This window comes from Staurois parvus, unplaced genomic scaffold (assembly GCF_062004578.1).
Source record: "Staurois parvus isolate SC_StPar_1 unplaced genomic scaffold, SC_StPar_1.0 ptg000001l, whole genome shotgun sequence".
Classification (NCBI taxonomy): domain Eukaryota; kingdom Metazoa; phylum Chordata; class Amphibia; order Anura; family Ranidae; genus Staurois; species Staurois parvus.
The window spans coordinates 5,653,683-5,667,866 of record NW_028317797.1 but is presented as its reverse complement, the minus strand read 5'-3'; the positions used below and the strand labels follow the sequence as shown (position 1 = coordinate 5,667,866).

At 43.7% G+C, this 14,184-nt stretch overlaps 1 protein-coding gene across 1 annotated transcript in view; it reads right to left on the bottom strand.

Moving 5' to 3' along the window:
* PCSK2 (proprotein convertase subtilisin/kexin type 2) overlaps positions 1-14,184 on the bottom strand; it is a 270,895-nt gene that overhangs the window by 37,133 nt on the left and 219,578 nt on the right. The window contains exon 6 of the mRNA XM_089685325.1: positions 3,882-3,958. Within this exon, the coding sequence (XP_089541451.1) occupies positions 3,882-3,958 (77 nt within the window). The remainder of the gene's footprint in view (positions 1-3,881; positions 3,959-14,184) is intronic.

Here is a 14,184-nt window from a genome sequence, read left to right as displayed (position 1 = left end):
TAGATAACACAGATCTGTTAATTTTACCATGGAAACTGAAGTACTGGAACAAAAGATCATGTTCTGAATCTGTAGGGAAGAGATTTAGGTGTAATACAATAGAATACAGCAGAGCGATGCAGGATGTATAGACAGGGCTGCTTTTATACAAGGGGAAAAGGGACATTTGCCTTGGGCTCAGAGGTAAAAAGGGGCATCCTTACTGATCTGCAGAGGTTTGCCATTGTTTTTATTGGTGCCAGTGACTAAAATAAATTACTGTCTTTCTCTATAGTACACTGTCAGGGGATTGACTTTTCTATTCTGAAGATTAGCAGCCAATTGTTGTGACTGCTAGAACCTTCAGGGCCCCTGTGCAAGTTACCATAAAGGGCCCCCCAACCACCAGGCATGGGTCCTTCCCTCCGAGCCCAGAGCCCTTCCCACTGATCCCAGGACCCTTTACTTCCCTCTCAGGGCCCTTTATTATAGCGGCCGAACACCAGGGCCTAGACACAAGTGCGACCTTTGCAACCCTGGTAATTGTGCCATGTGGCGTCAGTAGGACTGTGAATAGTGTCAGTCAGTAGAGCAGTGGACGGTGTCAATATGGCAGTGGACTTTGTCAGTAATGCAGAGGACATGCTCAGTGGGGCAGCGGATGCCGTCAGCAGTTTTTAATTTTTGTTACTTTATTTTGTATTATTTTTGTTCACAATTTTATTCTTTATTATTGTGGGGGGGCTTGGTGAGATATCAGGGATCTAAACAGACCTCTGGTGTTTCACCTTTGAGACAGAGAAAGGAGACTGAGGACACAGCCCTCAATCTCTGTCTCTGCAGTCTCAGCTGCATAGAATGAATGTACAGGAATAGCTCTGTACAGAGCTTCCCACTCATTCATGGTACCGATCACTCACTGTGTCTATTCAGAAAAAAAAGGGGACGGTAAGTGACATATTTACTGGCCCCTTCCCCCATTCTCCATCCTGAAAGCATCACCTGCAGCAGCCAACGGGAAAGAGTAGGGGGGAAGTTGGCAGCACTGCGGGAGGGGGCAGGGAGCACACGGGGCAGCTGGAAACAAGTTTCCTGTATCATACAGGGCCAGTGGAAGGATTTTAGTCCACACAGGCGAAGGTACATTGTGCCACTCCCCCCACCATCCTCCCACCAAACATGCCACACACAGTAATACACCTCCTGTATGAAAGTGCCCCAGCTCTGGATAAAGGAGCACAGGGGCATCTTCAGTCCTGGGGAAGGGGAGTGTTAAATGCAGTAGCAGATTTAAATACACTAACAAACTGAAGCCAAACTCCAGCTAACACTTTATAATCAGTTTCAGCAAACAGTTTTTTTGTTCCATTTGGATAATGGTTTTACATAAATAAATCAAAACTGATCATTGTAAGCACCCCTGTCAGTAGGAGATGGTTTATCATATCCCTCTAACTGCTACATCTGCAGGAGAGCATGTTCTGTTGAAAAGAAAAGCAGACATACTGCCTGGATCACCAAATGAAAATAAAAGAAAGAAAGAAAAAAAAAAGAAAATTAATGCAGCCATCACTTTTAAGAAGGGTACCCGGGCAGTGTAACAGGAAGGGGGCAGTGAGACAGAAGAGAGGGGCAGTGTGACAGGTGGGGGGTAGTGTGACAGGAGGTGGGCAGTGTGACCAGAGGAGGGCAGCAGGACAGGAGGGGGGCAGTGTGACAGGTGGGGGGTAGTGTGACAGGAGGTGGGCAGTGAGACCAGAGGAGGGCAGCAGGACAGGAGGGGGGCAGTGTGACAGGTGGGGGGTAGTGTGACAGGAGGTGGACAGTGTGACCAGAGGAGGGCAGCAGGACAGGAGGGGGGCAGCGAGACCAGAGCAGGGCAGTGTGACCAAAGAAGGGCAGCGGGACAGGAGGGGGGCAGTGTGACCAGAGGGGGGTAGTGTGACAGGAGGGGGGCAGTTTGACTGGAGGGGGGCAGTGGGACAGGAGAAAGGCAGTGTGACCAGAAGGGGGCAGTGGGACAGGAGAGAGGCAGTGTGACAGGAGGAGGGCAGCGTGACCAGAGGAGGGCAGTGGACAGGAGGGGGGCAGTGTGACCGGAGGGGGGCAGCGAGACCAGAGGATAGCAGTGTGACCAGAGAAGGGCAGTGTAACAGGAGGGGGGTAGTGTGACAGGAGGTGGGCAGTGTGACCAGAGGAGGGCAGCAGGACAGGAGGGGGGCAGTGTGACCAGAGGGGGGCAGCGAGACCAGAGGATAGCAGTGTGACCAGAGAAGGGCAGTGGTACAGGAGGGGGGCAGTGTGACTGGAGGGGGGTAGTGTGACAGGGGGGAGGCAGTGTGACTGGAGGGGGGCAGTGGGACCAAAGGGGGCAGTGGGACAGGAGAAAGGCAGTGTGACCGGAGGGGGGCAATGGGACAGGAGAGAGGCAGTGTGACCAGAGGGGGGCAGTGGGACAGGAGGGGGGCAGTGTGACTGGAGGAGGGCAGTGGAACCAGAGGAGGGTAGTGGACAGGAGGGGGGCAGTGTGACTGGAGGGCGGTAGTGTTGCAGAAGGTGGGCAGTGTGACCAGAGGAGGGCAGCAGGACAGGAGGGGGGGCAGTGTTACCAGAGGAGGGCGGCGAGACTATAGGAGGACAGTGTGACCAGAGAAGGGCAGCGGGACAGGAGGGGGACAGTATGACTGGAGAGGGGTAGTGTGACAGGAGGGTTGCAGTGTGACTGGAGGGGGGCAGTGGGACCAAAGGGGGGCAGTGGGACAGGAGAGAGGCAGTGTGACTGGAGGGGGGCAGTGAGACAGGAGAGAGGCAGTGTGATCATAGGTGGGTAGTGGGACAGGAGGGGGGCAGTGTGACCGGAGGAGGGCAGCGGACAGGAGGGGGGCAGTGTGACCAGAGGTGGGTAGTGTGACAGGAGGGGGGCAGTGTGACTGGAGGGGGGCAGTGGGACAAAAGAGGGTCAGTATGACCAGAGGGGGACAGTGTGATGTCAGGGTGGGCAGTGTGACAGGAAGGGGGCAGTAAGATAGGAGGGGGGCAACGTGACAGGAGGGAGGGCAATGTGACAGAAGGGGGGCAGTGTGGCCACATTTTGCTTCGTGACCACAGCAGAAATTGTACCCTCTGATGCTTTTGTTGGGTGCTCTGCAAGCTCCTTACAATCGCATGCAATGCACGTGGTAGAGGCTTGGTAGTCCAGAATTTAGGGAGTTAATGCAGGTATTGAGGAGGCAATACAATGCTTTCTCCCTGTCTGTCAAATATGTATGAAGAAGGAACAAAATGCAGATCGTATTTCAGACAGCAATGCACATGTAAACATGCCCTAACAGGGCAACAGAGGACATGAAACACGTTCAGCTACTCAAAGTGGAACTACACTGCATCTGAGCACCACAAACCAAAAGCGCTATTTAATTTATTTGTAATATTCAAAGCAAATTCACCGATCCGTCCATGCCTATATGCTTTATTTTGCGGAGAAATCACTTTAAAAAACACCCTCTAGCATTTCTGGCCTTTGTCATCTTGAAAAAGGGCAGACGATTCATGTAGCAATGACTTCCTGGAATCCATCTGCCCTTAGCTCAGACATGACGGCATGAGGGTGGGCTTAGCTGAGGAAACTCCTCCTCTCCTCCTGAAGACTCCTGGGATGTATGACATCATTTGCCTAGGCCTGGAAACCAGGAAGTAACTAAAGAAATGTAAAAATCTGTTTAAAATAAGTAAATATGATATACTTTCCTATCCATTCACTAATGCTAGCAGCATACGGATATAGTCAATGTTGACTGAAAGAGTGAAGTTCCACTTTAGGTTTATATCGAAAGGTATAAAGAAAAGGCTAAACAACTACAGATATATGTATGTATGTCACGAATATCCCAAATTTCCAGTACCTGTTAAACCAGTCATCAGTGTAGCGGGGATATGGATAAGGGTCATTGCTGCTGAAGTCATAGCTTGCCTCTGCATTCTGAAATTAAAAAGCATACAATTACAAATACAGAGATAAACCTATTTGAGAACGATTGAAGGACACGATTTTTTGAGAGAAACACGGAGGCTCCTTCTGTTGACTTTCGTTTGCACATACCAATTGTTTGGCTGTTATGTTGGCCTTTTGGGTTCAATATTTGAGGTCATTGACTTGGAACAATCATGCAGATAAGACATTTTCTGGTTGTTCCATGTAAGTGACTGGGAAAGTAATAAAGCTAGCGAGTTATTAGAATAGCTAGCCATCTAGCATTGTAGCACTACTTCATAACCTTCAGGAAAATATTACTTTAGGCTCCATTCACACTTGTGCGAATTGTCATGCAACTTTGGACACATAAAGACGCATGACAAGCCACATCTCACTGTTTTAAATGGCACTACCTGTTCGGATCTATGCAACTTAAAGTCGCAGTGACCTTGAAAAGGTTCTTGCAATCCTTTGATGCAACTTCGATGCAACTTAGTGCCAGAGAGTATAAAGTCGGATCAAAGTCACATCAAAGTCTCACTGGAAATTGTGCAACTTTGGAGTGCACAAGTGCGAATGGAGCTTTAAAGCAGAACTCAAGCAAAAAGGGGTTCTGTAACTTAATTTTTTTTTTACCTGGTTTTGACAGGTATCTGCTCCCACTTAAGGTCAAATCACCACAGCAATCCAAGTTCGCCCCCTCCTTCTCTTGCAGCATTCTGGGACATGTCACAGGTCCCAGAAAGCTGTGGGACCATTCACAATGCTCAACACAAGAAGTCACAGCCAGCTTCTCAAAGTAAACATGCCGGCGCCTGGATCTAAAGACAGCCGAAGGGCCAGCATTGGTAAGGACAGCACTGGATCCATGGACAGGTAAGTGCCTTATTATTTAAAGTCAGCAGCTACAGTTGAATCATGTATGATAGTTGAATCATGTACGAATTAGTGTTTCAAAGCCAGGCTAAAAGTATTTGATATTGTTCAAGGGATGGCTAACAACTGAGTAAGTTCTAAAGCCTAGTACTTATTATGCTGGCTGCAGATTTAAAGGGGCACTGCCACCTTTTTATTGCTGTCAATGTCTACAAAGAAATGTTCTGCTTGTGTGTGTATATATCATTTAACTAATTACACATAAACCTCATATAGTATATTCATTACCCACTTGCCCTCCAGAGGATTTACCCTCCTTTCTGACCAGGCCATTTTTTGCGATACAGTGCTGCGTTACTTTGACAATTGCGCGGTCATGCAACGTTATACATAAATGAAATGTATGTCCTTTTTTCTCCACAAATAGAGATTTCTTTCAGTGGTATTTGTTCACCTCTTCGTATTTTATTTTTTGTGCTCTAAACAAAAAACGGCAGACAATTTAAAAAAAAAACATTTTTGACTTTTTGCTATTAAACATGTCTAGTCAAAAAAAATAAAAAAATGAAATTTCTTCATAGATTTAGGCAAAACTGTATTCTGCTACATGTCTTTGCTAACAAAAATCCCAGTACATGTAAATTAATTGGTTTACGTGAAAGTTAGAATGTCTACAAATGGCAATATATATAATGGAATTATTTTTTTTAATACCAGTAATGGCGCCAATAAGCGACTTATAGCAGGACTTCAGGATTGTGGCGGGCATTGTGACACTGGGGGGCAAATGACTAACTGCAACTGATATCCCAATGACGCTAATACAGTGATCAATGTTAATAAAAAGCACTGACACTGTACTAATGACACTGGGCAGGAAGGGGTTAACACCTGGGGCGATCAAAGGGTTAATTGTGTGCTGCTTTACTGTGTGTGCTGTGTGTGTTTTACTAGGGAAACATACTGCTATGTATTTCTCTGTTGTGCAGAGAAATACACAGCAGCATGTCCTTGCTGGCAGGAGAGAGACCTGTGTTGTTTACACAGGTCTCTCCTCTGTCAGTGATACTCAGCGATTGCCGGGTATCGGTGGGGAATCTACAGGTGACTGACACCTGTAACCAATGGTGGCACAGGTAGGGTGGCGCGCATGCACCCCTAACCTGGAAATGCAAAATCACGTATATATATATATATATATATATATGTAATTTTGCACAGCTGTGCCGCCATATAGCAGTAGTTTGGTTATAGAGCAGTCGGGAAGCCATTAATATTTTCTAAATTAACAAAATGCGTATTTGTCTTATGGAAACCCCTAAAATTACCATCACTTCAAATTCATGAAATTAGAATCAGATGCCACAGGTTAGGAGTCAATAATAAGAACCTTCTTAGGGAATATGCAGATGGATCCTGTCTTATTTAAATCTTAGAAATCTAGAGTTTGGTATTCTCTCTGCTATTGACTTGTGTGGTGTTATCAGGCCATCAAAGGAGTTCTCTAAGGTTCCCAGGAAAATAAATTGTGGATTCTCATTAGTCTGGCAAGGAATTTATACAGATAACCAAATTATGTGAAAATAATCATTCCACTGTAAAGAATTTACGTTTCCCAGGAATGGCCAGACCAGCAAATCGAACCCAAGAGCTGACCGATTGAAAAAAGAATTCTGAGCTGTCAGTGTTAATGCAGCCTGTCCACCAGTCTGGGGATCAGCAATCCAACTCTTCTCCCTCTTCTCTCTGCAACATTTCCGGGACAGACTAGAATGATTTTGAGCGCCTGCATAGTGAATTGCTTGGGTCGGTCCCAGAAGCACTGCACAGAGAAGAGTGGGGATTTCAAACCACTGGACTGGCTGTATGGGCACTGACAGCTCACAATCCCTGGAGGTAAGTGTAACTGGGGGGGAGGATGGGTGAGAGTGTAGGATGTTAGTTCACCTTTCATTTTTTTAAGTAAAGACATCAATATTATTGAATAAACAGGTCTTAAGCCGGAATAAAAAAACATTTTGGGTCTGTGCAGGGTATAAAGAGATGAAGTGGTTGAAGTGTATGTAAAATCTAGTAATGAACTTCTCTTATTTACTCTCCTTTGGTTTGTTAAATATTCACCGGGTCACATGAAAAAAAAAAGACAGGCTGGCTGTTCTTCAGTTGATGGATTGTAATTCAGTTGGTTCCTGCTGAAGCGGCCAAATTTCAGTCTACCTATAGCCCTAGTTCTTATCCCGGAATACAAAGTGCTTAGTATTTACGTAGTAGATTTAAGGGTGGGAGTGTTGGCATACTTTAGCAAAAGAAGACTGGTAGGGCTGACACCAGTCAATTCACAAATGTGCTGTGTGTTGTCAACAGGGCCAATTGCATTTCTGGCAGATCCACAAGCATTTTTCTGTATCTGCAGAGTCTTTAAAAGGATAAAACATTGGGAATCATATAAGTATTTAAAAGACCTACTGCATTTTTATTTCTTAATTTTGCCTTGACATACACTTTACATTAACAATGTATCCATTGTTTTCTTCATGCTTCACTATTTGTTCCAGAGGGATGAATATAATCTCTTTATGGCTTTGCAGTCCTCAAGGGATATATTGTTCTTTGGGAACAAAAGGCTAAATGTGTGAGTGGGAACTAAAGCAGGCGTTGTGTGCTATCACCTGTTCGGATTTACAGGTACATGAGTAAGAGCAAATTTTATTAAAAATGACAAGCAGATATAGTAATGTAGAAATGATATACTATGTGTGTTTTCATAATTAAGAGGAGTTCCTTAGAATAGAGACACACATGTGGGTATCCTGCAAACTCACAAAAACCACAAGCTATTAACTATAACTACCAACCCATCTGATAGTCTTTTCCCTTTTATAATAGGATCCTCTGAGGTCTGGACACCCACTGGACCCCTACTGACTTCTGCATCAAAACAAAAGAAGATACAGATGCTGTAGCTGCAATAGGGCCCCTGAATAACATCTGTTCCCTCTTATGTACCAGCTGAAAGGTTATACAGTATCTTGAAAAAATATTCATACCCCTTGAAATTTCCACATTTTGTCATGTTACAACCAAAAACGTAAATGTATTTTATTAGGATTTTATGTGATAGACCGACACAAAGTGGCACAAAATTGTGAAGTGGAAGGAAAACAATAAATGGTTTTCAAAGTTTTTTACAAATAAATACCTGAAAACTGTGATGCGCATTTATATTCAGCCCCCTTTACTCTGATACTAAAGGAGAAATTCTGGTGCACAGAGGTGAGGTTATTCCAAAATAATACAGTATGGATTATGAACAAAATGTCAGATGCCTGAAAGGTAAATGACATATGTATATGTACCTTTCAAACTTATAACTCAGAGCTGGAAACAGGCACGGGTTAAATGAATTAACACTGTTAAAAAAAAAAATCATATATTGTCCTTAGCCATAATCAAGTCTTTAAACAGTATCTGGGATACTGAGTGTTAAATAACGGCTGCCATCCTATACAGCAAAGCCAACTCTACATGCAAAGACAAAAAAGAGAAAAACAGGAGGCGCCAGTCTAAATCTAGTAATTCGATGCTTTATTTAATAATATAGGATTAGAACACTCACATGAGGCAAGAAAATAACAAGCTCATCTGTGTAGGGGGATGTGGCCACTCCTCTCTGTCCTGCAGATACCACCGGTCATACACCTAGGGTGCCATGGATGTAAGCTGGGACAGTGTGGAGCCGTGTATGCTGGTTGGGAGATAACCTGTATGTCATGGGGTGCAGCAGAGCCGGTCCAGTGCCATCTGGACCAGGAATAATCCGCGCTGAGAAGCGTGGAACGCACTGGCGGAAGTGACTTCACCAGAAGAGGCGGACAGCTGGATGTGGAGCACAGAGGATACCAGGAACACAGGCAAAGAACATAGGCTTTTTGCTCTTAGTTTCTACCGTTGCCACATTCTGTTTTGATCTTCATCTAGAAGCTACTTTCCTTTCTCTGTTCTGAAAAAAATCCTGTTTGTTTCACCATGTCCATTCTCAAACTCTGATACCCCTAACTAAAATCTAGTGGAACTAATTGCCTTCAGAACTAACCTAATTAGTAAATAGCATCCAACTGTGTGTAATTTAGTCTCAGTATAAATACAGCTGTTCTGTGAAGTCCTCAGAGGTTTGTAAGACAACATTAGTAAACAAACAGCATCATGAAGGCCAAGGAAAACACCAGACAGGGCTAAGTTATAAAAAAATATCCCAGCTTTGAACTTCTCAGGGAGCAGTGTTCATTCCATCATCCAAAAATGGAAAGAGTATGGCACAACTACAAACCTATCAAGACATGACCATCCACATAAACTGACAGGCCGGGCAAGTAGAGCATTAATCAGAGAAGCAGCCAAGAGGCCCATGGTAACTCTGGAGGAGCTGCAGAGATCCACAGCTCAGGTGGGAGAATCTGTCCACAGGACAACTATTAGTCGTGCACTCCACAAATCTGGCCTTTATGGAAGAGTGGCAAGAAGAAAGACATTGTTGAAAGAAAGCCATAAGAAGTCCCATTTGCAGTTTGCGAGAAGCTATGTGGGGGACACAGCAAACATGTGGCAGAAGGTGCTCTGGTCAGATGAGACCAAAATTTAACTTTTTGGCCTAAAAGTAAACGCAATGTGTGGCAGAAAACTAACACTGTACATCACCCTGAATACACTTTTCAGATATTTATTTGTAAAATATTTTGAAAACCGTTTATCATTTTACTTCTACTTCACAATTATGTGCCACTTTGTGTGGGTTTCTCACATAAAATTCTAGTAGAATACATTTACATTTTTGGCTGTAATGTGACAAAATATGAAAAATGTCAAGGGATATGAATACTTTTTCAAGGCACTATATCTTGAGAATCTTTAGTAGCATTCACTTTTCACATCTTTCTTTTTCCTGTTCTGCTATTTGCTGTTTAATTCTAGTAAACTTGAATAAGCTGGAGATTTCAGTTGTGCAGGGTACCTATAGACAATGTAAATATTCCAATTTTTTTTTTTTTAGTTTTTAATATTTAGGATCTTTCACATTTTTCTTAAAGTGTATGCAAACCATAACAATGAATGTTTCTCATTCGTTCCATTTTGGTCTGTTAAAGTATAATTTCAGATATGGCTTTATTATACATAGTTACGTACATTGGTCCAATGTAACTATACAGTGAGGAACAGAAGTGTTTGAACACCCTGCAATTTTGCAAGTTCTCCCACTTAGAAATCATGGAGGGGTCTGAAATTCACATTGTAGGTGCATTCCCACTCTGAGAGACAGAATTATTTTTAAAAATTCAGGAAATCACATTGTATGATTTTTAAAGAATTTATTTGTCTTGCACTGCTGAACATAAGTATTTGAACACCTAAGAAACAGCAAGAATTCTGGCTCTCAAAGACCTGTTACTGTGCCTTTAAAAAGTCCACCTCTACTTCACTCATTAATCTAACTTAGTAGCCCCTTTTTGAGCTCTTTAAAGACACCTGACCACCCCACAGTCAGTCAGACGCCAACTACTACCATGGGCAAGACCAAAGAGCTGTCAAAAACACCAGAAACAAAATTGTGGACCTCCACAAGGCTGGAAAAGGCTACGGGGCAATTGCCAAGCAGCTTGGTGAAAATAGATCAACTGTTGGAGCAATTGTTAGAAAATGGAAGAGGCTAAAGACGACTGTCAGTGTCCCTCGGACTGTGGCTCCATGCAAGATCTCACCTCGTGGGGTATCACTGATGATAAGAAAGGTGAGGAATCAGCCCAGAACTACAAGGGAGGAGCTGGTCAATGACATGAAGAGAGCTGGGACCACAGTTTCAAAGGTCACTGTCGGTAGAACACTACACCGTCATGGTTTCAAATCATGCATTGCACGGAAGGTTCCCCTGAACCTGTCCAGGCCTGTCTGAAGTTTGCCAATGATCATTTTGATGATCCAGAGGATGCATAGGAGAAAGTCATGTGGTCAGATGAGACCAAAGTAGAACTTTTTGGTCTAAACTTCACTCATCGTGTTTGGAGGAAAAAGAAGGATGAGTTGCATCCCAAGAACACCATCCCTACTGTGAAGCATGGGGTGGTAACATCATGCTTTGGGGGTGCTTTTCTGTGAAGGGATCAGGACGACTGCATTATTAAGGAGAGGATGAATGGGGCCATTTATTATGAGATTTTGAGCAACAAGCTCCTTCCCTCAGTCGGAGCATTGAAGATGGGTCGTGGCTGGGTCTTCCAACATGACAACAACCCGAAGCACACAGCCAGGATAAGCAAGGAGTGGCTCCGTAAGAAGCATATCAAGGTTCTGGAGTGGCCTAGCCAGTCTCCAGACCTAAATCCAATAGAACATCTTTGGAGGGAGCTGAAAATCCGTGTTGCTTGGCGACAGCCCTGAAACCTGACAGATCTAGAGGAGATCTGTGTGGAGGAGTGGGACAAAATCCCTGTTGCAGTGTGAGCAAACCTGGTCAAGAACTACAGGAAACGTTTGACCTCTGTAATTGCAAACAAAGGCTTCTGTACCAAATATTAACACTGATTTTCTCAGGTCTTCAAATACTTATGTTCAGCAGTTCAAGACAAATAAATTCTTTAAAAATCATACAATGTGATTTCCTGAATTTTTTTTAAAATTCTGTCTCTCAGAGTGGGAATGCACCTACAATGTGAATTTCAGACCCCTCCATAATTTATAAGTGGGAGAACAGCTGTTCTCCTGCTTACTGACCACAAGAAATGGTTTACATTTTCTGAATGAATACAAAATGTTTTCTGATTGGATGAGGCTGATATCACACTCTCCAACTGTTCCAGTCAGAGAACACTTTGTACTCATTCAGAATATGCAAAGCATTTTCTGAATGGCACCCATGCTGGTTGGCCACTCTCCTGTGTTCACAATGGATCTGCTAAACCACTCAGCACGAGACCTGGAAGCAAGTGACGATACCTGGATTCACAGCTTCCAAGGATTTGGAAAGGTACGGTATATATATAGTTACATTGGTCCAAGTTGGACCAATGTAACTATGTATAATATAGCCATGTCTGGAATTATTCTTTAACAGACCAAAATGGAACAAATGAAAAAGTTCATTGTTATGGTTTGCATACATTTTAAGAAAAATGTATCTAGCGCTACCCTCGTAAGGGCCGCTGAGTTTGATTTGGGTTCCTCTAAGCTTTGCACAATGAGGCAACATGCATTTTCCACACTTGTATTTCCAGAGTAAGTAAAACAGTCCTTGAGCTGGTTTTTAATTGTTTTTATTAAGGGGTTAACAACTTGGATGGGGTCTAGCGGTATATGAGATGCCCAAGAAACTGTAGAACTTGAGGACGAACTTCTTAGCAACTATGTACAAAAAAAAGCGTGGACTGGCAAATATAAAGCTCTGCCTCTTTTTTGGTGTACCTCCTCTGACCCGGATGAATCCTCCTCTTCACCCAGCTGTGCTGAGGGTATCCCTGAGCAAGGTGGGTCCCATGAGCTTGCAGTTAAGGAGTCCCAGGTGAAGACTAGTTAGGTATTGCACCTGACCACCCTCTCCCCTTATTCAGTCCAGTAGGAGTACTCACACTGTCCTCACCTGCTAGCATGGTGTGTTGGTGGCTGCCTTCAGGCCTCTTGCTGGGCTGGATCCCTCCCTGCTAACAGGTTGTCCTCCCTAGGAGACGTTGAAGCAGTAGACATCCTCCTGTCCAGCATCCTGCCTGTAGATAGGCTCCCCTTCCTGGGGCCCCCTCCCAGACTCCATACTCTAGCCTTCTCTTAATCCATTTTCCACCTGATTTCTTTCTCTCCCCAGGCTCTGTCATATTTGAGGGTTTGCTCTGATCACCATGCCCGGCCTCCTGCCATGGGGTTGGCCAAGGTCCCCCAAACATGAAGTTCTGGGCCTCCTTCCCTTCCTCACCCCTCTTCCAGAAGTTCTTTCAGTTTCTGGAAAGGTGAGAGGGCTCAGAAACCCTGACATGCAGAACCTCCTAGCCTTTCCTGAGGTGAACTCCTGCCTCACCCCCAGGCTGACTCATCCCAGGCTGCTACTCAGCCTCTGTCTAGCAAAAAGACCCTATCTAATTAACCTGGAGGATCCTAAACATTAAAAAATAAAAAAACTGTAAAAAAACATTTACATTGTATATAGGTACCCTGTATATAGCCGAAATTCTTCTTTAAATATTTCATTCATGATTAGTGTTCTGTTCAATAAATGCACAAAAAAAATACTTGATGACCCTGTGAGCTAATAACTTCCTGTGCTCTCTGCTAACTGTTATCAGTAAGCATTGTTTCCGGCTAAGTGCACTACAACACATTTAGATAAATGGAGAGGCATTCTGTAGCTCTGTCCTAGGAATAAAATTCTGCTCCTCCACATATGCAGAACTGTGAGTGAATGTTTCTACCCTGGGGCAGGAAGTGTGTTACTGGCGGGATCACCAGGTGAAAAAAAGGGGAAAAAAAAGCCCATAATAAATTAATGCAGCCAGCATATCTAAGGACAGCTCTAATATTTTAAGTTTTCTTGGGTTTAGATACACTTTAACCTCCTGCTACAGGGTGGCACGGTGTGCAAAATCACGTATGTATACGTGATTTCGCATTTCCAGGTAGGGGGCACGCTGCCATTTGCGGCCGTCAATTACCGGGTCCGCCGCAGCCGTCGATCACCGGGTCCCAGTTGGTAATTACTCACCGGCGCCTGGTGATTTCCGAAGATCTCTGACGGGAAGGAGGACTGTTTTGTTTACTAACAGTTCTCCTCCCTGTCAGCTCAGGCACAGCACAGCCATCCAGAGCAGTGAGATTACAGTGAAGCACACAGACACTGCCTCCTACTAAAACACTCCCAGCACACAATTAACCCTTTGATTGCCTACAAATGTTAACCCATTCCTGTCCAATGACATTAGTACAGTGTCAGTGCTTTTTTTTTTAGCACTGGTCACTGTATTGTCACTGGAGATGTCAGTGACACCAAGTCAGTTCCCCCCCAGTGTCAGAATTGCCGCTCTCCCAATATAAGTCGCTGATCACCACCATTAATAGTAAAAATAAAAAAAATAAAAAATCCCAGTATATATACCTCCATTTGTAAATGCTATAAATTTCATGTAAACTAATTAATTTACACGTATTGGGATTTTTTTTTAGCAAAGACATGTAGCAGAATACATTTTATAAATTTATGATGAAATTTGATTTTTTAAATTTTTTTACAGGACATGTTTAATAGCAAAAAGTTAAAAATATTTTTTTATACCGCAAAAAATAAAAACCGCACAGGTGATCAAATACCACCAAAAGAAAGCTCAATT